The sequence below is a fragment of the Macaca fascicularis genome, chromosome 6, assembly GCF_037993035.2.
Source record: "Macaca fascicularis isolate 582-1 chromosome 6, T2T-MFA8v1.1".
NCBI lineage: Eukaryota > Metazoa > Chordata > Mammalia > Primates > Cercopithecidae > Macaca > Macaca fascicularis.
Window position 1 is genome coordinate 147,713,103 of NC_088380.1, and position 26,963 is coordinate 147,740,065.

The following is a 26,963-nucleotide window of genomic DNA, read 5'->3' on the forward strand; positions in this document are numbered from 1 at the left end:
ACGAAGCCCATGAAATGCTACGAGCTACTTCAGACCTCTTCCAGCCTAAGGGGGAAGTCCGTTAGCAGAGCACGGACCAGTGTCTCCGGAGAATGCTATTCTCCTACATTTCCGGACAGGTTATCAACGGGCAGATCGATCACTGCCTCTGTCCCATCGCTCCCTGAAGTAGCACTGACTCCGATTCCTTGAAAGGGAGGTGTGCAGAAGTAAAGATGGAGCCTACAGGGGAGCGCTTTCCTGAACAAAGGCAAGTCCTGATTCTTCTTCTTTTACTGGAAGTGGCTCTGGCAGGCTGGGAACCCCGTCGCTATTCTGTGATGGAGGAAGCAGAGAGAGGTTCTTTTGTGGCTAACCTGGCCAATGACCTAGGGCTGGGAGTGGGGGAGCTAGCTGAGCGGGGAGCCCGGGTAGTTTCTGAGGATAATGAACAAGGCTTGCAGCTTGATCTGCAGACCGGGCAGTTGATATTAAATGAGAAGCTGGACCGGGAGAAGCTGTGTGGCCCCACCGAGCCCTGTATAATGCATTTCCAAGTGTTACTGAAAAAACCTTTGGAAATATTTCGAGCTGAACTACTAGTGGGAGACATAAATGATCATTCTCCTGAGTTTCCTGAAAGAGAAATGACCCTGAAAATCCCAGAAACTAGCTCCCTTGGGACTGTGTTTCCTCTGAAAAAAGCTCGGGACTTGGACGTGGGCAGCAACAACGTTCAAAACTACAATATTTCTCCCAATTCTCATTTCCATGTTTCCACTCGCACCCAAGGGGATGGCAGGAAATACCCAGAGCTGGTGCTGGACACAGAACTGGATCGCGAGGAGCAGGCCGAGCTCAGATTAACCTTGACAGCGGTGGACGGTGGCTCTCCACCCCGATCTGGCACTGTCCAGATCCTCATCTTGGTCTTGGACGTCAATGACAATGCCCCGGAGTTTGCACAGGCGCTCTACGAGGTGCAGGTCTCAGAGAACAGCCCAATAGGCTCCCTAGTTGTCAAGGTCTCTGCTAGGGATTTAGACACTGGGCCGAATGGAGAGATATCATACTCCATTTCTTACAGCTCTCAGGAGATAAACGAACCTTTTGAGCTAAGCAGCCTTTCAGGAGAAATTCGACTAATTAAAAAACTAGATTTTGAGACAATATCCTCATATGATCTAGATATAGAGGCATCTGATGGCGGGGGACTTTCTGGAAAATGCTCTGTCTCTGTTAAGGTGCTAGATGTTAACGATAACTTCCCGGAACTAAGTATTTCATCACTTACCAGCCCTATTCCCGAGAATTCTCCAGAGACAGAAGTGGCCCTGTTTAGGATTCGAGACCGAGACTCTGGGGAAAATGGAAAAATGATTTGCTCAATTCAGGATGGTGTTCCTTTTAAGCTAAAACCGACTGTTGAGAATTTCTACAGGCTGGTAACAGAAGGGGCGCTGGACAGAGAGAACAGAGCCCAGTACAACATCACCATCACCATCACAGACTTGGGGACCCCAAGGCTGAAAACCGAGCACTGCATAACCGTGCTGGTCTCCGACGTCAATGACAACGCCCCCGCCTTCACCCAAACCTCCTACACCCTGTTCGTCCGCGAGAACAACAGCCCCGCCCTGCACATCGGCAGCGTCAGCGCCACAGACAGAGACTCAGGCACCAACGCCCTGGTCACCTACTCGCTGCTGCCGCCCCAGGACCCGCACCTGCCCCTCGCCTCCCTGGTCTCCATCAACACAGACAACGGCCACCTGTTCGCCCTCCGATCGCTGGACTACGAGACCCTGCAGGAGTTCGAGTTCCGCGTGGGCGCCACAGACCGCGGGTCCCCAGAGCTGAGCAGCGAGGCGCTGGTGCGCGTGCTGGTGCTGGACGCCAACGACAACTCGCCCTTCGTGCTGTACCCGCTGCAGAACGGCTCCGCGCCCTGCACCGAGCTGGTGCCCCGGGCGGCCGAGCCAGGCTACCTGGTGACCAAGGTGGTGGCGGTGGACGGCGACTCGGGCCAGAACGCCTGGCTGTCGTACCAGCTGCTCAAGGCCACGGAGCCCGGGCTGTTCCGCGTGTGGGCGCACAATGGCGAGGTGCGCACCGCCAGGCTGCTGAGCGAGCGCGACGCGGCCAAGCACAGGCTGGCGGTGCTGGTCAAGGACAATGGCGAGCCTCCGCTCTCGGCCACCACCACGCTGCACTTGCTCCTAGTGGACGGCTTCTCCCAGCCCTACCTGCCTCTCCCAGAGGCGGCCCCGGCCCAGGCCCAGGCCGACTCGCTTACCGTCTACCTGGTGGTGGCGTTGGCCTCGGTGTCTTCGCTCTTCCTCTTGTCGGTGCTCCTGTTCGTGGCGGTGCGGCTGTGCAGGAGGAGCAGGGCGGCCTCGGTAGGTCGCTGTTCGGTGCCCAAGGGCCCCTTTCCAGGGCATCTGGTGGACGTGAGCGGCACCGGGACCCTATCCCAGAGCTACCAGTACGAGGTGTGTCTGACAGGAGGCTCTGAAAGTAATGATTTCAAGTTCTTGAAGCCTATATTACCCAATATTCTGAGCCAGGACTCTAGGAGGAAATCAGAATTTCTAGAATAATGTAGGTATTTGAAGCTTTCCTATCGTCTGTTAATTTTGTCTTCCTCACTTTTCACCTTAGTTTTTTTTAACCCTTTAGTAATCTTTAATTCTACTTTTTTTTAAAATTTCTACTATTGTCTTTAGTAATGTTACTTATTTCCTTGGCCTGGTTGTTAGATAATTAGTTTTCAAATTATTGTATTATTATAAATATTTTATATCAGGAAATTTCATATTTCTGAATAAATTAATAGTATTCATTCCCAAAGGGTAATATGAAAGTTAACCCCACCTAATAAACATAACTCTAATTTTGAAAGTACCTGTCACACTATATGACACTACATAAGAATATGATTTTTGAAGTTATATTTTAAAGTTTTTTTATAGTTTTTCTTATTTACACAGCTATGAGTTTTTGATAAAAGCTCAGGGTGTAATCATTTCATATTTATCCACGTGTAATTTATTCCAAGCTTCATATTTGGAGTTTTGTTTTTTCCAATAGGGAGCAACATGGATAATTTTAAGCTACTGTTTTCAAGATCACACTTATAAGCATCAGACTTTCATTCTAAAACACATATGTCATCTCATAAAAATATATCTGCATAATGTATTCTTTCTCATGTAAATTAACATAGAAAAGACTGATGGGTTCTTTCTTATTTCTATCTAACGTTATGATCCTATCGGGGGGCTAGACAGGCTTTCTAATACCCAGATTTCCTGTGTTTAAGGTGTTCCTATAAGGCCAATAGACACTAGGACCAACTAATTCATGTCCTGCAATTTCCTCTTGCCACAGCAGGAAAATCTTAATTGAGTCCCAAATTCTGGGCTTAGAGGAGCTTCCGATGGTACAGAATGCCAGCATCTACTTGTCTTTGGATGGTGGCATTATTCTGATTCATAAGGAATTTGAAAGAAATTACATTGTAGAACTAATATTAGTTAACCAAACAAAATTTATTAAAGGATATGTTAGTGAAGGAGTTAAATTATTTGAGGAAAAACTTCTGCTCTCTTGTCAGGACTTTTCTGTCTCCAGGAGCTTCTCAACTTTGCAGATACTCTAGAATCGTATTGCATGCAAAATAATGACTGCCAAGATGTTCCTGCCCTAATCCCCAGAACCTATGAATATGTTATATTGTAAAGAAATTAAGGTTCAAACGGAATTAAGGTTGCCAATCAGCTAAACTTAAAATAGGGAGACTGTCTTAGATAATCTGGGTGGGTCTATTTCAATCAGTGGAAAGGCCATAAAAGCAGAGTTGAGTCTTCCCTAAGATGAAAAAGAAATTTCATTTAAGGACAGCAGCTTCAGCTTATGCCCCAGAGTTCCAACCTGCCCCTCCTAACTGCCTGCTGTACAGATTTTGGACTTGTCTAGGCACCTTTCACAACTGAATAAGTCACTTCCTTGCAATAAACTGATTACCATACATCTCCTGCTGCCTGTTTCTCTGGCTGAACTTGAACACAGATTTTGATACCCGGAAGTGAAATGCTACTGTAATAAACACTTAAAATGTGCAAGTGGCTTCTGAATTGGAAAGTGGGCAGAGGCTGGAAGAACTTTGACAGGTATGACAGAAAAAGCCTCGCTTGCTTTGGACAGACTGTTAGTAGAAATACGTTGTCAACAAATCTGCTAGTAAGGACTCAGAATGAAGTGAGGAGCATGGTGGAGAAATATGTTGCCTTAGAGAATACCTACATCACTTTAAATAGATTGTGGGTAGAAATACGGATGTTAAAGTTTCTGCTGGTGAGGGTGCAGAAATGAGGAAGATATTATTGGAAATTGAAGAAAAGGGAATCGTTTTATATGGTGGGAGAAAACTTAGCTGAATTGTGTCCTGTAGTTATGTAGAAAGAACTTGTGAGCAATGAACTTGGGAGATTTCACTGAGATTTTCAGGCAAAGGGTTGAATGTACAGTCTGTTTTTTTTCTTGCTGCTTATAGTAAAATGTGAGAGGGAAAAGAATGAGAGGAATTAGATTGAGAGAAGAACTGTGAGGCAAAAAGGAAACAGGACTTGATGGTTGGGGAAATTCTCACCCTACTCAGACTACAAAAGATGTTAAAATCAGGAGATTCACTGCTAAGGATACATGTTCTGCAGAGAAAGCCACAGACATATCAGGACAACCTTTTACTAGTGCCTTGAAAGAATCAGGTAGTCAATCATACAGAAGTTCTTTGAAGAGACTAGGTACATGACATGGATATCTTCAGCCACATCAGCAGAAGCCAGGAATATAGACATAATTACTCAGGAAATAACTTCAAAGGAGTCTCTTGTTTAATAAATTGAATCCCTGTGAAATGCACAAGAAATAAGGTTATTGAGAATGTTTAATCAGCAGAAACACTGCCGGCTTGAACTGAAAGGGATAGAGAGAACTAACTAAAGAAGGATGTGGTACTCCCCCTCTCCAAATTCTGTAAGCAAGAAATAGACTGATAAAACTGCTTAGCTAAAAACATGTGCCAATTCAAATGAAAAAGGAAGGATGGTTCAGAGGATGGAGCCTGAAGTCCAGAGAGTACAGCTCTCAAACCACAGAGGATTAGTCCCAAGCCTTGAAAGCAGGAGTTTCCCTGGATGTATTGCCACATTTGTTGGTGCAAGTGATTTTTTTTTTTTTACTTTTACTTTTTGACAGTTGTCAGACTAGTTTCCAAGTTGTCTGCTTAAGATATATGAGACATTTGTCAGATAAGTAGTGAGGCAGGACATCAGCATGACTTATTTCCCTGCTGATGGGACAAAATGAAGAAACTGGCAGGAACCAGCAGGTGGTGCACAATTGAAGTCAAAAACCCTGCAGGAAGTATCAGGTGGTGCTGAAGGCAACCTTTAATTGCCCTCGCTGCTCATTAGCATAAGAGACTCCCACCAGCCCCATGACAATTCACAAATATCATGGCAACCCAGAAGTTACTGCCCTTTTCCATGGCAATGACCTAGAAGTTACTGCCCCTTTTTCTAGAAAGTTATGAATAACCAGCTCCTCAATTTGCATTAACTCACCTCTTAATTTGCATGTAAGTGAAAGTAGGTATAAGTGGGTATAAATACAGTTGCCAACAACCCATGAGCTGCTACTGCCAACTCCAGGTGCACTGCAAAAGAGTTAGCCCTGCTCAACAAGGAGCAGTCCATTTCAATAAAAGATTGCTGTCTAATAGCACTTTCTTGCCCTTGAATTCTTTTATGTGCGAAGCCAAAAACCCTCCTGGGGTAAGCCCTAATTTGGGGCCTTGCCTGTCTTGAATCAGTTATATTGTTTTCCCTGGGGTGTTATCAAGGGACAGTACTCTGAACTACTGCAATTAAATTTATATCATCATTCAGTCATCTCACAATTGGAAAACATATGCAAATAACTGAAATTTCAAAGAAATATTCCTGGCTAGTAGCATCTCCAAAAGCTGACTTTGGAGAACAGAATCAGAAAGTGAACTGATAAATGTGAGGCATACTTTTAAATCTGGACTTAATGGTATCCTGAGCAAGATTACTAAAATGTTTATGCAGCAATCCAGAATACCCTGCCCCATCACAGGCAATAAGTAGCAAGGCTAAAAATTTTACTTAGTAAAATTGACTAAATATGGATCCTGAAAATATTCATAAGCAGAACAGCAATCCATGTGTTTTTGTGGATTATGGCTATTTGAAGGATAAGTACCAATTCTCCTCTATGTCACACATAGTATCTAGAACAATTTTGAACACGAGTGACAAGTCATTGTTTCTTAGTGAATAAAAAAATTAAGGACAGTGAAATAAGTTTTTCGGAAACTAGCAGGATAGAGACTCTCATCAACATAAACAGAGCCATTCATTTTACCTATTTTCTCTTTCAGATTTTGTAGACCTCCTTTGAGATTTCTATAAGTCTCATCTTGCCTTTTATGATGTTAATCTAAGGCCATTGGCCTTCTTGCTTTATTTTCCTTCCTTGCTTTTATTTTCTTCCTAAATGGCAATTGGAATACATAGGTAGTTGTGGTCATATGACAGCATTCACAAGGTGGGAGGTACCTTATTCTAACAACTGGAAAGTGGAGAAGAATTTTAATTTCTCCCACAAATGAATTTAAATGGGGGCAATAGTTTTCTGAGAAACCCATTAGCTATACTTTTGGTATAATAAAAATAAGCTGCAGTGTCTCGTCACTATCCTCCAAACCACTACTGAAAACAGCAGCATGAAACTTCTATTTCTAGTTTGATTACTGTAAACATGGAAATTATGTATAATTTTAGGCAATTTAGGTAATATGACTATTTAAATGTATATAAAATTATCTCTTTTGGCTGATGGCTGAATTTTTAGAAATGATTTCCTTAAAAGTTGAAAGCTTGGCTGTGCTAGAAGAGGTCTCTCTGGATATTTTGAAGTAATAATGGAGTGTTATGAGTTATCTTTGGCACAGTCCCCTAAGGGTTTTTTAATCTTAGATAAACACTGTGATGATGTATTTTCTTCACAAAAGAACAAAGGAAACATAAACATGATGAATATTTTTTGTTAATCCAAGGCCTATTTCTATAAAAATGGATTCCTTTCCTGTAAAATCAATAGAATATAGGCTCTAATATAGCAAGCTCCCTTCATATGTATTTCCAATCTGTTAAGGGAGAGGCTTGTGTCTTTTTTCCCAAGCAAAGCCAAATAACGTTTAATGAGAGTTCACTTTGGTGATGTTTAATGAAAATTTAACTCAAGTAGAAGCCTCACTGGAATACTCCATGAACAGAAATGTAATCTGGGCAAAACCCTGCAGCCTTTATCCTGGGAAATGTAATAAAAAATCATCAGAATATTGTCTCTATTGCTGAATCAGTAGCCTGGAAATCACTGCAGAAGTTTTACCTATGGGAGGCTATGGGAACCCTCTTGTGTCATGTGCTCTCAAATGTGAATGAGCAGGTCAAGAACTAAGGATATTCAAAAGGTTTAAAATGTCCAAATAGGCAGTTCTGGAAATACCCCAGCATTGTTTGAATATTATATTTGACATGAAATATAAAGGCATATGAAATACTTTGCCCAAGTTCTGTTCCAAGTTCTCTTTCTGACCAGAAATTTTCATCTGACCATTGTTAGAAGTCTGATCCATGCCAGGGAAGTCAGGCAATCCAAATTTTGGCAGACCGAAAGAATGGAGGTTAAAGATATTCCTGAGCATGCTCCTTGAGGGAACCTTATGTCATTCAACTAGCCTGTCCCTAAATGTTACTCCTCAAATTGTCACTACTGCCATCAACATTCAGAATCATGTTTGAAAAGTGTATGCTCTTCTACATATCTCGTATATTCTGCATTGAAAATGACTTTTAGAAATTCATACTTTATAGTAACAGAAAATGCACTAACCAGAAAGATCTTTTGCCAAATTAATACTTCTGTTAGTCTAAATTCTTTTGGTTTTAATCAACAGAAACCCAATTCAAATTAGCTCTCAAGATAAAATACAGAATTTATTGAGAAGATATTAGGGTATATAATGTAATTTAGGATATGTTTGGAAATAAAACTGATTGAAGGGTAAGGCCATAACAATTAGAAACAAGGACTTGACCATTTTTTCTATCCTGCTGGTTTTATTCCCTTTTACTGCAGACCAGCTTCCTTCACATGGAGAAAAATGCACTTATATTTCAAGAGCCTAAAAGTTATTTTAAAACTATTGTAAGTTGATTCATGCCTTTTCTGGTACCAAGTTTGGAAGTACTGGTGGGCTTGTATCAATTCCAAACTAGGGCTAGGAAGCAGGATATTTGTGCTTGTTGGTTTAATAATATGACTGCTCCCATTTGTTTTACTCCAATGGGGCGGAGATATATGCACTCCCTGGAAAAGCGGAGGCAAACGCATATCTGCATGTGTCAGTATTCACCAACACCAATGATTTGAAATTAAGGAAATCACAGTTAACTATTTTTTCATAATTCTTGTATTTTATGTGTCTGTAAATATTACATAAATTTTACTTCACAATCAGGGCAACAGATAGATGGTAGCTCAATTACTTTGAAAATCCAGGCATTTGTCTGTGTAATGGTCATAGGTGACAATGGCAACTCAACATTGATGCAGAAATTTCTGTATACTGCTCAGCACGTTAATGAAAACTGATGCCCAATAGTAAGGGCAAAGTAGACTATCTGGAGTGGTGGTGGCAATTGAGGGTGGTTCTTCTTAAAATGGGAATTAAAATCAGTGAGGCCTGCGACATCTATTTTTTCATCAAAATCTTCCATTGAACATTCATTTTAGCTAGCACAGTAGCCATTAGCATATTTTTAAGTGGATTTTTTTCTTATACACCTAGATGCCCCCTTAATAATATGTTAAAGGAAGAGATGTAATAGCAAAATGACTTAAATACATGAATTCGTTCTTGATCTTTCTATGTTTCTGACTGCAGTAATCATTATTTAACTGACTGGGGCTTTTGATAACTGCATTACTTCTGGTTATCAGCATAGTCACAAAAAAATTAAAATTCTCATAAATTCTGGGACTTTCAGAAGTTGGCACCATACTTACAGCCCCCATTATGAATATTAATGGCTGGAGAACAGCAAATGCCATTTCCTCTAGGGTATAACCATTAGTACCCAATCATCAGTAGTCCTTGTCACTTGTGGCAATGATGGTCATTTTCAAGATAGTATTGATTTGTATACCAAATGATAGAAGAAAGCTAATTACTACTACTTTTAGATTTGGTCTTTCTCTTACCTTTTCCAAAAAACATATTTGATTGATTCCTGACAACCTTCTCACATATAGAAATGCATGTTTTGAAATGGGCCCAGAGATCCCAATGAGTACTACTCCTTTTGTATCTTACTATACAAATGTTTTATGGGTAAAGTCTAGAATTTAAAGGCATCTTTAAAGGATTAATACTTTTGTCTTTCTTAGACTGATCTGGAATACCTTGAGAAGAGCATTACTTCCAGTTATCAGCATAGTCACCAAAAAGTCAAGAAAAATCTACCATGATACATAAATGATGATGCCTCAAACAATTTTAGAAATCTACAGCTACAAATACACAAAATCCCAGAGTCGGTTGTATTTGTGTGTGTGCATTTGCGCCTGTATATTTGTGTGTCTCTGGTGGGTGGCTTTAGTAGACAGTGGCAATAAACTGCAGAGATAAATACCAGAGTAACATTGCTTTTCCAAAACTTTTCCACATTAAGGTTTTTTCTTTAATCTGTGAATGTATGTAATAAAGTTAGCATTAGCAACATACTGTAGAATAGTTTATATTTTCAAATGAAAGGAAATTATTTCTTGCATATGGAACAATCCCAACATTATTGGATTTAGAATTTTCGTGACATTCTGGCCTTGAAGGAGCAGCCCAGGAGAAGGAGCTGTGAAGTAGACATGGTAACTTTTCTCCCAGTGAGATCAGGAAACAATAAAGTTAATAATAGGATCTGACAGGATGAGGGTGAGGTTTTAGTGTGGCAAGTGTGCAAGGGCAGGGTGGTTCCTGTGTTTACTTAAAATTTCATATTGTTTCTCATGGGTGTTTACATTAAATTTTAATTTTTACAATATTGCAACAAATAGTATTTATCTCCAAGTTTTGGGATAATGACTTAAAATTTGCATCTCAGTTACTTGCTTCACCTTTGTCCCAGTTGTTGGTTGTTTCCAACTTGCAAGTTCAAATGACCATCACTATGGTAACAGTGATGGCTACAGCCGTGGAATTCGAGCAAAGAAATCAGAAGCAAGTCCTATTCCAAATACGGAGTGGCAGGAGCAACGGTGGAAGAATACAAAGACATCTCATGAGCTGGAGTCCTGCAGACTGGGAATGGAACAGCACCTGTGTGATCATGATTGTCCAGGAAAATTGTTTATAAGTTTTTCCTCCAGGTGACATGCAGCTAAGTCAGTTGTGCTAATTTTGTTGAGAATTTGTGCATCTATGTTCATGAGAGATGTTGATCTACAATTTTTTTTCTTGTAAAACTCTTGTCAGGGTTTAGTTTCTGGTCTCATCAAATGACCTGGCAATTGTTTCCTCCTCCTCTTCTTTTAAGAAAGAGTTTATGTAAGATAGTTATTATTTCTACTTCATGTATTTTATAGAATTTACTGCAAAACCCAACCGTGAATGACATTTTATTTGTGGGAAGATTTTGAATTGCACACTCAATTTCTTAAATAAATATGCTGCAATTCTAATTTTCTGTTTCCTCTTCTGTCAGCAGCTGGCAGCTTGTGTTTTTTAAGCAAATTTGTCTATTTTATCAAAGATGTTGAATTTATTGTCATAAAGCTATTGATAATATTTCTTTTTCATCTTTCAATATATTTAGAATCTGCAGTGAATGTTTTTCCTCCTTTTGTCTTTATTGGTATTTCTGTCAATGTACCAATTCTATTAATTTTAAAAAACAAACCAATCATTGGTTTTACTGCTTTTCCTATTACTTTCTGTTTTCTTCCTTTTCTCAGAGGAAAAAAAGGCTGGAGTGCAGTGATGCAGTCATAGCTCACTGTGACATCAAACCCCTACCCTCAAGAGATCCTCCCAAGGCCAGGCATGGTGGCTCACACCTGTAATCCTAGCACTTTGGGAGGCTGAGGAGGGTGGATCACCTGAGGTCAGGAGTTTGAGACCAGCCTGGCAAACATAGCGAAACCCCATCTCTACTAACAATACAAAAATTAGCCAGGCGTGGTGGTGGGCGCCTGTAATCCCAGCTACTCGGGAGGCTGAGGCAGGAGAATTGCTTGAACCCTGGGGGTCAGAGGTTGCCGTGAGTCAAGATCGCACCACTTCACTCCAGCCTGGGTGAAAGAGCAAATCTCCATCTCACAAAAAAGAGAGAGAGAGAGAGAGATCCTCCTGCCTCAACCTGCTGAATAGCTAGGACTACAAGTGCATACCACGAAATCCAGCTAATTGTTTTTATTTTTATTTTTGTAGAGACAGTGCCTCACTATATTGCCTAAGTTGGCCTCAAACTTTTGGGCTTAAGCAATCCTCCCACCTCAACCTTCAAAAATGCTGGGATTACACATGTGAGCTACCTTTTCTAGCCTCCTTTTTGTTTCCTATTTTATTGATTTCTGCTCTTCTGTTTTTATTTCCTTTATTCTATGTATTTCGAGTTTAGTTTTCTCTCTTTCTAGCTTCTCTGAAAGCTTAGATCATTGAATCTAAGCCTTTCTTTTCTAACATACTTGAAAATATATAAAAATATAAATTAAAGGTATAAATTTCTTCTTATATATTACTTAAGTCGTATTTCATGAACTTGACTAGTTTGTGTTTTTATTACCATTCAGTTTGAACTATTCTTGTTTGATCCATTGCTTGACTATAATTGTGTTGCTTAATTTCCAAATATCCAAAGATAACATTTTTGATATCCAAAATAATTATTTTTTGGTCTGGGAGCATACTCTGTATAATTTCAACCCTTTGAGATTTATGAAGTCATTAAAAATTATTTAGCATGTAAGTTACCATGGTGAGTTCCCCATGTGTACTTGAAAGAAATGTGTAACCGACAGTTGTTGGTTGAGTATTCTGTAAATATGAATTAAATCAAGTCACTTGACAATGTTTTTAGATCTTTATTCTTAACATTCTTTCTACATGTTTGGCCAATTACTAGAAGAAGAGTGTTAAATTCTTCAACTGTGATTGTGAGTTTTTGTTTTATAATTATACTTTAAGTTATAGGGTACATGTGCACAACATGCAGGTTTGTTACATAGCTTTACATGTGCCATGTTGGTTTGCTGCACCCATTAACTCATTATTTACATTAGGTATTTCTCCTAATGCTATCCCTCCCCCTGCCCCCCACCCCACGACAGGCCCCTGTGTGTGATGTTCCCCATCTTGTGTCCAAGTGTTCTCACTGTTCAATTCCCACCTATGAGTGAGAACATGCAGTGTTTGGTTTTCTGTCCTTGTGGTAGTTTGCTCAGAATGATGGTTTCCAGCTTCATCCATGTCCCTGCAAAGGATATGAACTTATCCTTTTTATGGCTGCATAGCATTCCATGGTGTACATGTGCCACATTTTCTTAATCCAGTCTATCACTGATGGACATTTGGGTTGGTTCCAAGTTTTTGCTGTTGTAAATAGTGCTGCAATAAACATATGTGTGCATGTGTCTTTATAGTAGCATGATTTATAATCTTTTGGGTATATACCCGGTAATGAGATCACTGGGTCAAATGGTATTTCTAGTTCTAGATCCTTGATGAATAGCCACACTGTCTTCCACAATGGTTGAACTAGTTTACACTCCCACTAACAGTGTAAAAGCGTTCCTATTTCTCCACATCCTCTCTAGCATCTGTTTATTGGGAATTTTTTATTTACTTTCAGTTCCATTATTTTTAAATCTCATGTACTTTAAAGCTCTGTTATTACATGCACAATGGATAGCTTCTTGATGAATTGACACTCATTATTATACAATGTCTCTTTTAGTCTGTAGTTACTCTGTCTGATATTTATATAGTCAGTCTACATGTCTTATGCTTAAGGTTTGTGTGATATATTTTTTCATTCTTTTACTTTCAACCTTTATTTATATTAAAAGCATCTTTTTAAAACAACATAACATTAAGTCTTGCATTTTATCCAATGTTAATATGTTTGCTTTTTAATTGGAGAGTGTATTCCATTTGTATGTAATTATTCATAACATGATTGTCTCTATTGAAATTTTATTCACACTCTCCATTTTCATTCCTATATTCCTCATTTTCTGGTTTCTTTTGAAATCCTTTCTTCCTCATTTTCTGTTCTCTTTTACTTGATTAGATATTTTTCATATTCCATTTTATATCCTTATTTGAATTTTTAGCTACAACAATTTCAGAAATATTTTTTCTAAGAATGACAATATATGGCCTTTTCTTATCATGGTCTACCTTCAATTACTATTATACTACTTAAGTTACAATATAAAAAACTTCCAATTATGTAATCCTCATTCTGTTGCCATGACATAGATGGATCAGCACAAGACACAGGACAAATACTTGAGAATTCATATGGTGGAAAACCTCTATGAAAATAATCAAATTTGAAAATCTCTCAAAAAGATCTTGATATCTACTCCGTAGAAAATACCCCAAATTGGAGACAAATATAATGAGAGTAATAAACATGAAAAGATCTCAGCCAGATTTCAAATCTAAATGTGCACTAGAGAACTCATGCTGCAGGGAAATTACATGAATTCAGTGAATGCAAGAAAGTCTTCACTGAACTTTCACTTGTTAAAATACACACAGCATCACACACTGGACACATACCCTATCAAAGTAAGGAATATAGGTAACCCTTTATGTGTTCCTTGTATTTTAGGAATCATGAAGAATTTCACACTGGAGAAGAATACTATGAATAGACATGTAAGCAAACCTTTGTTCATTCTTCATTTACTGATGTACATGTAAGAACTCACAGTGGGCTGGGCACGGTGGCTCATGCCTATAATTCCAGCACTCTGGGAGGCCGAGGCGGGTAGATCACCTGAGGTTAGGAATTCAAGACCAGCCTTACCAATATGGTGAAACCCCATCTCTACTAAAAATACAAAAATTAGCCAGGTGTGGTGATGTGCACCTGTAATCCCACCTACTCTGGAGGCTGAGACAGGAGAATTACTTAAACCCAGGAGGTAGAGGTTGCAGTAAGCCAGGATCATGCCACTGCACTCCAGCCTGGGTGACAGAGTGAGACTCCATCTCAAAAAAAAAAAAAAAAAAAGAACTCACAGTGGACAGTGGAGATAAGCCTTATGAAATAAGAAATGTGAAAAAGCTTTCAATTTTCTTTAATCTTTTAGAAAACCTGTGAAAACTCTCATTGAAAAGAAATTTTATTAACATAAAACTGTGGAAAAACCTTAAGTTGCCCCTAATGCTTTAGCGCATATGTGATAACTCATATTGTAATTTACCCTATGGATATAAAAGAATGTGAAATAGTCTTGATTTCTTCCACATCTCTTACGGTACATGTAAGAACTAACATTGGAGAGAGGATTTGTGAATACAGAGAATGAAGAAAAGCCTTCATTTATTCCTCAAAACTTCATGTTCAAATGAGAATAAACCAAAAAGGAGCTTTACACATGTAAGAAAGATGGGCAAGTATACAGTTTGCCCTCCTCTTTTAATAGAAATGTAAGAACAAACACTGAAGACAGCCTCTATAATTGTAAACAACATGAAAAATCCTTCGTTTATTCTTCGTATTTTACCATTCATGTGATAAAACACATTGGAGAAACATTGTGTGATGATTAATTTTATGGGTCAATTTGACTGGGTTAAGGATACCCAGGTAGCTGGTAAAGCATTATTTTTGGATATATCTGTGAGGGTGGTTCAGAAGAGATTGACGTTTGAATCAGTGGGTTGAGTAAGGAAGACCAGGCCTCATCCAGTATGGCTGGGCACCATTTAGTCAGTCGAGGGCCTAGACAGAACAAAAAGTCATAGGAAAGGTGAATTTGCTCCCCTTTCTGGTACTGATACACCCTCTTTTCTTGTCCTTGGATATAGGAAGTCTAGGTTCTCTGGTCTTTGTATTCTGGGACTTATGCTAGTGGCCCTCCAGGTTCTTGGGCCTTCAGACTTGAACTGAGCTATGCCACTAGCTTCCCTTGTTCTCCAGTTAGCAGATGGCATATTATGGGACTTCTCAGCCTCTATAATCATGTAAGCTGATTCTCATAATAAATTCTCTCTATCTATCTATCCATCTATCTATCTTCTAATAGTTCTGTTTCTCTGGAGAACCCTGACTAATAAACACACTGAATGTATGAAATGCAGAAATGTCTTCAGCTATTCCTCATCCCTAACAAAACAGTGTGAGAACTCACACTGGAGAGAAATTCTATTAGTATAAGGAGTGTAGGAAAATCTTATCCTGGGTCTAATTTTTTCAAATTGAGGTAAAATTCATATTAAAGAGGAACCACATAAGTGCAAGAAATGTAGGAAAATGTAATCTCTCACACTTTAGTATGCATGTGAGAACACATACTGAAAAGAAATAAATGCATAGAATATGAGAAAACTTTCAAGTCTTTTTCATGCCTTAGTCAGCAAGTGAGAACTCATACTGGGAGATATGACTGCAAAGAATGTGGAAAATCCTTTAGTTTTTTTCCTCATATTTTCAAAGACATGTGAAAACTCACATTGGAAAGAAACCCAATGAATGTGATTCATGTGGGAAGGTCTTCAGATACATCTCTTCTTATACATAAAGTTGACACCAGAAGACAAATCTTTAAAATCTTGTAAATATGAAAATGTTTTATTAGTATCTCATCTTTGAAGTGGACCCCAGCTCATAATTCATTTTTTATTTTCTAATAAAAACTTTTACGATGACAACTATTGCTCCCAGTACCCTTTCAGCTATCTCACACAACTTTTGATACATATTATTTTTATTATAGTTTACTAAGTGTCTAATTTCCATTGTGAAGTCTCCTTGGACCTGTGGCTGAAATAAAATAATTTAAAATTTATTTTATTATTGTTTCTAATTAAATTTCATTATAGTTAATGCAAGTGGTCATTGTGCTGTTGAGTTTGGTACTTTGGGGGTTTCTTTTTTCTGGTTTCCCATAGCAGATCCTAGGATTTGCTTACCTGATATCTACCCTGCCCTTCTTCCTTACTAAGAAAACTTAGAATTTTTCAATTTCACTGTTGAAAGAGGTATCTTCAGCAAATTTTTGCAGAGAGTGTACTCTACAACTAATTGTCTTGGTCAATATAGTTTATAGAAATTTAAAAATGTGCAAAGTTATTGAAAAAGGAAGTTTCATCTGACCTCTGATCTGATGATTGAACTTTCTGTATTTTGCCACTGCTTCAAGTTGAACACAGCCCTTCAAGTTGAAAAGAGGGACCTTGCAGACGTGTGGATGAAAGTTAGAGGTAATGATGATTGTGCTGGACTGTGTTATATGGTTTAGAAATACATTTTCCAGAATCCTCTTTGCTGTATGGTTTATAGGTTAGAGTTGAACAAAAGAGGAAACTGAATGAGATTTGGAACGAAGAAATAAAATGGAAGGCATAAATCTCAAAAGGACGTGGCAGTAGCAGATTGACAAACAGATCTAGACGTACTCATCAGTTCCAAACTTTAAGCATGTCTTTCAGACTACTGGCTGTGTTGAACAACATCAGCACGGAGTCAATCACCTAAGCACTTAACTTCAATTCCCTCAGAAGTGGTAGTTTCCAGGCCAGGCACAGTCACTCACACCTGTAGTCTCAGCACTTTGGGAGGCTTAGGCGAGTGGGTCACTTGAAACCAGGAGTTCGAGACCTGCCTGGCCAATATGGCGAAACCCCATCCCTACTAAAAATACAAAAATCAGCTGGGCATGGTGACACACGCCTGTAATCCCAGCTACTCAGGAGGCTGAGGCAGGAGAATTGCTTGAACCTGGGAGGTGGAGGTTGCAGTAAGCAGTAAGCCAAGATCCTGCTGCTGCACTCCAGCCTGGGTGACAGAGTGAGACCCTGTCTCAAAAAAAAAAAAAAAAAAAAAAAAAAAAAGAAAAAGAAAAAGAAAAGAAAGAAGAAGAAGAAAAAAAAAGTGGTAGCTTCCACAAACATCTCTATGAGCTCATTATCTTTCATTACCTCACTTTGGTGGCTAGGCAGGCATAGCTGCCTGAATTTCCTTGCAAGCTTAAACCTGCTCATTCATACCACTGTAGCAGAATTTCAGGATTAGAGGCTTTCTTTAATATTCTGACTCCATTTTCTCCACATTTATCAAAGGTCTAATTTTTATGGTGAGCATGTAGTTCCCATAATACTTCTCAAGGCCCTGTTTCTCCAAGTCATACAATATTTCAGGAAAAACAAACAAGTAAGTAACTTTATTCCCATATTGTATTGTTCAGTGGCTACACCATCCTTGCCCTACCTATTTCTGGACTCTCCTAGGAGAAAAATCAGCACCTTGTTGATTTGTGGAGCGTATCTTGGGAGTTTTCTGTTATTCAAGACCAAATAAAACCCCTAAATAATAAATGTAGTATGTGTTAAATTAAAACAATCAATGTAATTTATCATATTAACAAAATAAAGGAGCAAATCTGAATTTAGATACATAATAGATACATAGACAGTCTTTTAAAAAAATTCTAAATGGGCCAGGCACAGTGGCTCACACTTGTAATCTCAGCACTTTGAGACTCCAAGGTGGGAAGATTGCTTCAGCCTGGGAGTTCAAGACCAGCCTGGGCAACTTGGCAACAAAATATTTATGCATCATAAAGGATTTTTCATGAGTGTACCATTAATTACTAAAGCGACCTTGTTCACCCTGTCAGATAAGTTTAATGTTTAGTTTGAGGCATGAAGAAGAAAAGGTTTTCCATTCTTCAGCAGTAAGCCTTTTTTTCAGGCATTTGTTTAAGAAAAATGAAATGAAGGAAACACTGTGCAATGTTTTTTGTTTTGTGAGCATATCAGTGCTTTACTGTTAGCCATAGCTGTGACTGTCTTGCCATTTCAGACGTGGGAGACTAGATGGCTGTTGTCATTGCTGATCCTGTGAGAATATGAAACTGGATAACATATGAAATGCAAAATAAAACAAAATCAAAATAAAAAATACTAATGCCCCTTCATTAGGATATCCCTATTTGCATTAATGAAGTAAATGTATGGGCCAGGCGTGGTGGCTCATGCCTGTAATCCCATCACTTTGGGAGGCTGAGGCAGGCAGATCACCTGAGGTCAGGAGTTCAAGACCAGCCTGGCCAACACGGTGAAACTCCGTCTCTACTAAAAATACAAAAATTAGCTGGGCATGAGGGCGGGCACCTGTAATCCCAGTTACTCAGGAGGCTGAGGCAGAAGAATTGGTTGAATTCAGGAGGTGGAGGTTGCAGTGAGCTGAGATCATGCCATTGCATTCCAACCTGGGCAATGGTGCGAGACTCCATCTCAAAATAAATAAATAAATAAATACAAATATATGAAAATCTATGGACTCTCCTAAAGAAAAGACTCTGCAGATGATTTTTCTATTGTCATCTAATAAATCCACTCTAATATGTTTAATGCTTCATAATATGTTTGACCCCTTCAGTACTCTCCAAGAGAGTTCTGGTAACTCCAGCTCATTTATTGTAGTCCATCATTATGCCCAAGCTTCAAGAGGCCAACCCAGCAATGTATTAGTTCTTATGATAGGTGTCATTGCCAGGAGGCAATTCTGAAGTACAAATCTGAAATCAAGAGAGACTATCTTCGTACCCCAAACGCTCCTCTGTCCAGCAGTGTATTACACACACACACACACACACACACACACACACACACACACACACATAAATTTATGTTGAATATCCATTTCCAAGCATAATCCCCTGTTTCTGCTGGTGCATATTAACCATATCTTGTAGCTTCTTTAGTGAATATAATTTTTAAAATTTTCTTTTCTTTTTTTTAGATGGAGTCTCACTGTCTCGCCAGGCTGGAGTGCAGTGGCATGATCTCAGCTCACTGCAACCTCCACCTCCCGGGTCCAAGCAGTTCTCCTGCCTCAGCCTCCTGAGTATCTAGGACTACAGGCACATGCCACCATGCTCAGCTAATTTTTTTGTATTTTTAGTATAGAAAGGGTTTCACCATGTTGGCCAGGATGGCCTCAATCTCCAGACCTCGTGATCTGCCCATCTCGGCCTCCCAAAGTGATGGAATTACAGGCATAAGCCACCGCGCCTGGCCTAAATTTTATTTTCTAATGAATAAGATTTATTTTTCTCATGAGCAGGAATTGTACTTTCCAGCTCAGGTCATTATTTAACCTTAGTTATAGATATAAAAGCAATGGGGACAGGCCTCAAATAGGATAAGTTTCATCTTGCAAGGCATTAACATCAGATGAAGGCTTTACATCATCTCCAAGCAATGAAAAGCTTCACTTCCCTAGAAAGGAGGAGGACCCATGGCTAGAAAGAGTTCAAGGGAATCTGAGAATATAAGTATCTCAAGTACATCAAACCAAATGTCCTCATCCCAGGACTCAGAGTATGTGGAATATTTCTTTCCTATCAGGATTCTAACTTTAACAAAGAAAACTTAGATGGTTGTGTTTTCAGTCTGCTTTGTAGCTCTGGCACTAATATATTCAAATACTGAGCCTGATTTTCAGTACATGTCGCCCTCCAGCTGTAGAAAAGAGACATCTTTTAAAATTTTTCCATGGAAGGCCTTTGACTTTCACACTGTTCTCTAAATTGATAGGTGGATAATTTGAGCTAATCATGCTATACATTCAGGACTTAGGGTCAGTAGAAAAAGAAGCAAACTTCACAATCCTTTCAATTACATTTTTTTCCATTTGTGTCATGTGCAGAAGCTATTGCATAAGCCAGTAGTTATCTTATGCCTGTTGCTCATTTCAGTCCTCCACAGGTGAGAGTCTTAGTAAGTGTGATGTTACAGCATGACCAGGATTATCACAACCCCACTTTCTACCAGCATTGGATTGTTGCCATGTGACCAGCAAGTAATTCAAGTCCAGAATCCCATCGTTAGAATTTGCTTTCTAAGTTGCTATCTTTGTTGAGTTCTCCTAGAAGCAGACCTAGCGACAAGGACTTAGGTGCAATTAATTTATTTAAAAAGCTTTCTAGAGAAGCACAAGTGAGGAAGTGTGGAAACAGAAAAAGAAGGGAGAAACATCAATAAATTAAAAATTATTATTTAAATAAGCAGATTACCATTGTGAATACATGGGCCTCAATCTTGCTAGGGAAACTTATGAGGAATTGTGTAGAACATGCTTCAGAATTGTCCCACCAAGGAACCAGAAAGTTAGTGGTAGACTGATATCCACCTTTTATCTTTCATTGAGTGTTAACCCTAAGGGCATTAAATTTCTGGAAATTCCAGATTGCAATGTGAATGGGCAGAGCAAGCTCCTATGGCATCAGGAAAAAACCCTCCCAGGAAGAGAGGCAGAAAGACAAAAGTGCTTGACATTATGTATTCGTCAATTTTCACACTGTTGATAAAGACACACCTGATGAGCTGGGCGCAGTGGCTCACACCTGTAATCCCAGCACTTTGGGAGGCTGAGGTGGGTGGATCACGAGGTCAGGAGATCGAGACCATCCTGGCTAACACAGTGAAACCCCGTCTCTACTAAAAATACAAAAAAATTAGCCGGGTGTGGTGGCGGGCGCCTGTAGTCCCAGCTACTCGGGAGGCTGAGGCGGGAGAATGGCGTGAACCTGGGAGGCGGAGCTTGCAGTGAGCCGAGATTGTGCCACTGCACTCCAGCCTGGGTGACAGAGTGAGACTCCATCTCAAAAAAAAAAAAAAAAAAAAGACATACCTGAGACTGGGGAGCAAAAGAGGTTTAATTACCCTTACAGTTCCACATAGCTAGGGAGTCCTCAGAATCATGGCAGTAGGTAAAAGGCACTTCTTACATGGCGGCAGCAAGAGAAAATGAGAGAGATGCAAAAGTGGAAACCCCTGATAAAATCGTCAGATCTCGTGAGACTTATTCACTACCATCAGAACAGTAGCTGGGAAACTGCCTCCATGATTCAGTTATCTCCCACCAGGTCCCTCCCACAACACATGGGAATTATGGGAGCACAGTTCAGGATGAGATCTGAGTGGGGACACGGCCAAACCATATCACATGAGAAGCTGCTGTAAGCCTGCTAAAAAGTTTTCATTGAATTGCAGGTAAACTCTGAGGTGGGCCAAGGGAATACAGGACAGGCATCAATAGCATCTGCTATACTGCTGCCTTTGATTGTACAAGCAAAGGGTTGAGAGGTAGCTGTAGAAGGAAGGTTCAGCATTCCAGTGTCACCAGGAGCAACAGCCAGATTGAGTGTTCCTGCATCTAGGAGCAACTGTGTGGGTATTGAGAGGTGGTAGCAACAGTAGAAGTGGCCTACTGGATCACAGCTGTAGCAAGTTGTTCTTGGAACTCAATAGTTCCTGAGTTCCACTTATCCACGCATTCCGATGATGCTATAAATATCTAATTATCTCTATTAAATACCTTTCTGCTTAAACTGATTAGAGTTGTTTTTGTCATGTGCTCTGGGCCCAAAAAATATATTTTTTACCAGAAGTTTCAGGCAACAAACACCGAAGAATGAAATTTAAGATAGATTATATTACCTGGATAGATTAAAGGAAATGATAGCTCCATATCCTCTAGAAAATAAGATATTGGTAGTCCCTGGTAAGCAACAGCAAAACATTTACTCAGGTTATCACTTGTATTTATCTGGAATTAATTACTTATTGAAGGTAATTCTCTGGCAAGCAAAGCGGCTGGTATACCAAAGCATTATGGTGCAGAAGAGAAAGGTTCAGGGGGTGTGGTGATTTTTTGACTGCACTAGAGAATTTAAATAAAGAAAATAACAAACTTAGGGTTTTAAAATTCTTGGGTCAGGAAAGATATGAAAATCAAATATTTTTATGATTGCTTTTAAAACATCTCTTTTATCCTACAGCTACAGGACTGACATAGATAAAAATCAGACAAAAAGTTTGATTCTACTCCAGAAAGAGTAGTATCCTTAGAATGGGAATGGGGACAGCTGGGTGAATTCAGATATAATTGTATCTTAAATCCCCAAACCAATTGAGCCCTTTTTTATCCCAGCAGAAGCAAACTCATTTTCCTTTTTAATAAGACTGTCCTCTTTGCAAGCATAGTCTGTGATGACCTCAGCTGAGAAAGTTACATTGCAAGGGGTTGCTAATTTTCCCCATGCCTTCACTTGTCAACTCTCATTGCCTCTAGACCTCTAATTAGATTCATATCCTAGCATGTTCATGGGGACAAGCACAAAGCCAGTCCCAATATTAGAAGGCATGTATACTGAAAGAATTGCATAATTTTGCTAACTACATCACAGAAACCTTAGGAATATGTTTGAGAACCGAGTATGCTATAAAAGAAAACAAAGAAAAAACCTTTAGATTTAGTTGAATATAGTGGGTGCATTTGCCAGAGATTCTGAATTCAGTGTTTAAGCTTTTGCATGATTATCTCTAATAGTTCTTTTGGTCAGCTGACTTAATTCAATGACAGCCATAATTTAACAAAGGAGATTAAGATGCTAATAATGCCTTAGGATAATGTTATCCAGCAAAAGGGACTCACTACCTGATATGCTAGAAGCCAATAATGCGACACTGCATTTTTGAGAAAAGAAAAGCTTTATATTGAAAGTCTTTGTTATAGCAACACACACACAAAGGAAAGAAAATGGACTTCCAAGGAAACAGGAGTAAACGTCAAGTGTCTCCCCATGCTGGCTTTCAGGCAGTAATTTTGTTACAAAAGGTTTATGGGGTTGGGCCTGGTGGCTCAGGCTTGTAATCTCAACACTTTGGGAGGCTGAGGCAGGTGGATCACCTAAGGTCAGGAGTTCAAGACCAGCCTGGTCAACATGGTGAAACTCCACCTCTACTAAAAATACAAAAATTAGCCAGGTGTGGTGGCATATGCCTGTAATTCCAGCCATTCAGGAGGCTGAGGCAGGGGAATCACCTGAACCCGGGAGGTGGAGGTTGCAACGGGCGGAGATCGCACCACGGCACTCCAGCCTAGGCGACGGGGTAAGACTCCGTCTCAAAAAAAAAAAAAAGGAAAAAAGAAAAGGTTTAGGGGATAGATTCTGAGAACGGGTGATTGGTGGAAAGAAAAGGGAGGTATGGAAAGTTCTTGGGCATGCGCACTTACCTCTTCATGCCTCTGCAAGGGTCTCGAGTAAATTCCAGGGAGTTGGTATGAAATCTGTGGTGGAAACTCAGGCTGTGATCTCAGCAAGCTCATTCTGTGGAAACTCCATTTAGCTATCTAGGTTCTAACCGATTTCTGCCAGTTCATTTCTCTTAAGCAGAGGGAGTTTCAGTGTTTCAGCAAGTTGTTTCTTATCTGCCATTAGGAAAACTCAAGAATTTCTATTGGTTACTGGTTTCTTTAACTCTTTGAGGCACAGTTTCAATAGTGTAGAGGAAAAAAAGCAAAGACTCAGGAAAATAAATCTCTATTTTTATTCTTGCCCTAGATATCACAAATGTTAGGGGTGCTCCTGCTCCTCTGAGAGTCATACAAGGTTTTAATTATTTCACCGTCCCATAGGGCATCACATTTTTCCACCACACTAACGGGATCATGCTGATTGTACCTCTTCAATAGCAAGTAACATGTGCCCTAGATGCATTGGTAAGATGTATGTATGTCAGAAGAGGAGATAACTAAGCCCCACAATAATTTAAGGAACTGCTCTCTCTGAAGTGTTGGGGGATTCAAAAATCTAGGGAATATTAAAATATTTCCAAGAAAGTGAAAAACAAGTTGCTGCTGCCCTTCCTACACTCCCTACCATGAAGAAAAAGGCAAACTTGGTGAGCCTCTTGATTTTGGAGGCAACATGTTATCTTTTGGCATCCTTCTCTGATCTTTTTGCTAAGTAATTGTTAAAGCTGCCATCTTTAAATTGAACTCCAAATCAAAGAAGGTTCTACAGGTACTCCAGAATGCATTAAGAACAGGAACACCACTTGGGAGTTATGACTCAGCAGATAAAATTATATTTAACACTGGGCACGGTGGCTTACGCCTGTAATCCCAGCACTTTCGGAGGCCAAGGCAGGTGGATCACTTGAAGTCAGGAGTTTGAGAACAGCGTGGCCAACATAGTGAAACCCCATCTCTACTAAAAAAAAAAAAAAAAAATAGCCGGGTGTGGTGGCACATGCCTGTAATCCCAGCAACTCAGGAGGCTGAGGCACGAGAATTGCTTGAACCCAGGAGGCAGAGGTTGCAGTGAGCCGATATCACACCACTGCACTCCAACCTGGGCGACAGAGCAAGACACTGTCTGAAAAAAAAATTATGTTTAAAGTGTCAACTATAGCCGAATGTTATATGAAGCCCAAGACATTCCCTAACAAGAGAATTATAGTGTGGGCCTCTGGGATTTGGAACATAGTCCCACCTTTTCAGTAAATAACTATTATCCTGTTAAGAAATAGATCATTCTAGAAGCAGCTCCTCATATGACACTTGTTAATTACAAAGATACTGTTATAATATTTATTAATTACAGAGGGCAAACAGTAACTTTACAGTGGAGACAAACTCTTTATCAAATAACCCCAGTTAACATCTCCAGTATGAAACATTAACCTGATATATCTCCTGATAGGACAACTGCGTGTCATTTCTGTGTTATTCTTGCCAAAAATGTACAACCAAAATTTAGTCATAAGGAAATATCAGACAAACCCAAATTAAGAGACATTTAACCAATATCTTGCCAGCACTCTTTAAAAGTGTTAAGGTCATAGAAGCTAAAGAAAGACTGGAAAATTGTCTTAGATTGGAAAAAGTTAAGGAGACATGACCAATTCCTAGACCGGAAAAAGGAAATTAGTGGAACAATTGGCAAAATTTGAATAAAGTCTATAGGTTAGTTAATTGTATCAATGATAATTTATTATATTGAGGATAAGATGTTAACATTCGAGGAAGTCGAAGGAAGGACAAATGGAAACTCATACTATTTTTAAAAATGTTTTGGGCCTGACATTATTTTAAAAATTAAAGAGTTTTTTAAAATGTTTTTGGAGCTTCTAGATAGCTGCACATGTGGAGGCTCTTAGAGGGTGGTGCTCCCACAGAGGTCATGGAAACCCCGCACCCCTTCCCCCATACCTCTATGCATCTCTTCATCTGTATCCTTTGTAATATTCTTCATAACACATTGGTAAAAATTATTTGGTTTTAAATGTTTCAGAGTGGAAGGGCATATTTGGGTCAATGCAGGGCACGCAACTCACTACTGAACAATTGCAGATGGCTATATGTGATCCAGGCACACAGGAGTGTTCCTGAGGGAACAGTCAGCCTAGTGAACTAGATAAAAGCCACTGTAAGTACTGACTATAAAACTGTGTGAGGAGCTGCTGGGTTCTGTCAACATTTGCACAGTGCCCTATAAGCAGCTCTCAACTAACCACCCAACAACTGCTGAGTTTGTGGAAGACTGTTCCAAGCTTCCAAGGTAAATGGGCAACATCCTGTTTGGAAGGCTGCTTCTCTGATCAAAAAAGTGATTCTAGGACCAGAGCTGTAACTACAAGTACCGGAAGCAGGGATGATTCCTAAACAAGAAACTGTAAATACGTTTTTAAGCCTCATATCAGAATTGCTAAGGGCCTGATTGGAGTGGGTTGTGCAAAAATTGGGGTTAACAGTGAATGCAGCTATACTGCCTAGTGGTAAAAATGGTGCAATAATTTGGCACCTACATAACCTTAGCCTATCTGAATGGGCGTGGACTGAGGAGAAGGTAATTACCACTAGTGATGCCTACAACCTAGACCAGCACAGTGTTGATTCTAATGTCATTTGCAAAGGTTATTAATAAAGTGAAGAAAGAAGGGCAGCTGAGAGTAAAGGAATAAATGGGTTATGAATTCAGATAAATCTAGTATTACATTACATTAACACCTTGAAAGAGGCTCAGAGCAAGAGATGACATTGTCTCTTAGTTCAGTTATACCAGGTGTCTTACAGGGTGAAGCCAAGACCACAGCTGCTTTTAGAACCTAATAAGATAATGAAAATCCTGCAAACTCGAGTGGCCTCACCCTGGGGTACATATTCTTACAATATGATAATGGACTGAACTAATTATTAATGATTGAATAAGATTCTAGTAATGTGGCAGTGTCTTTTGACTTGTACATCTTTTTAACATAAGGAATTACACATCGGAGATGGACTGTGATATCGTGAATTATATATTTGGCCCTTGATCTCATTTCCTGGCATACAACTCTTAAAATCCTTAGAAATTCCAAAGTGATGTCTTTGTATCCTAATGAGATGACCGATGGCTGGAAGCCCGTGGGCAGCTTCAGAATGGGGCTGGTCACAGGAAAGACTAAGGCAGGGTTAGAGGGTTAGGACTTTCTCACCCTGCAACCTCCAGGAAGAGGAGAGGTGCTGAAGGTTAAGTTGATCACCAATGGTCAGTGGTTTAATCAATCATGCCTATGTAGTGAAGCCTCTATTAAAACTCCCAAATGACAGGATTTGGGGAGCTTTTGGATAGCTGCAAACCTGGAGGTTCCTGGAAGGTGATGTGCCTTGGTAGGGTATTGAAGCTCTGCTCCCCTCCCCTCCTATACCTTGCCCTATGCATTGCTTCTGTGTCCTTTGTAACATCCTTTATAACAAACCAGTAAACATAAATAAATGTTTTTGTGAACTCTGTGGGGAAAAACAAAGGCTTTTTTCCCCATT

General features: G+C 39.6%; 1 protein-coding gene and 1 long non-coding RNA gene across 6 annotated transcripts in view; one reads left to right on the plus strand and one right to left on the minus strand.

Annotated features, from left to right (window-relative positions):
* The first annotated feature begins 42 nt into the window (after nt 1-42).
* On the plus strand, nt 43-14,372 carry LOC102146571 (protocadherin beta-15). Of its 4 annotated transcripts, none has more exons than XM_065546905.1 (2): nt 43-2,580; nt 13,965-14,372. In XM_065546905.1, the coding sequence occupies exon 1, from the start codon at nt 216-218 to the stop codon at nt 2,577-2,579; it is 2,364 nt and encodes a 787-aa protein (XP_065402977.1). In that variant the 5' UTR covers nt 43-215; the 3' UTR covers nt 2,580; nt 13,965-14,372. The 4 variants fall into 4 exon arrangements, with proteins under 4 accessions (XP_065402977.1, XP_005558097.2, XP_045250275.2 ...); XM_005558040.5 differs by lacking the exon at nt 13,965-14,372 and adding an exon at nt 9,520-12,194; XM_045394340.3 differs by lacking the exon at nt 13,965-14,372 and adding an exon at nt 10,254-12,194.
* The window catches only part of LOC141407077 (uncharacterized), a 41,193-nt gene continuing 28,301 nt past the window's right edge, over nt 14,072-26,963 (minus strand). Inside the window, exon 2 of one of the 2 annotated variants that reach the window (XR_012414182.1) lies at nt 14,072-15,083. This is a non-coding gene — a long non-coding RNA (uncharacterized lncRNA). Of the gene's footprint in view, nt 15,084-23,303; nt 23,442-26,963 lie in introns of those variants that run through there. The other variant, XR_012414183.1, reaches the window with a different exon arrangement.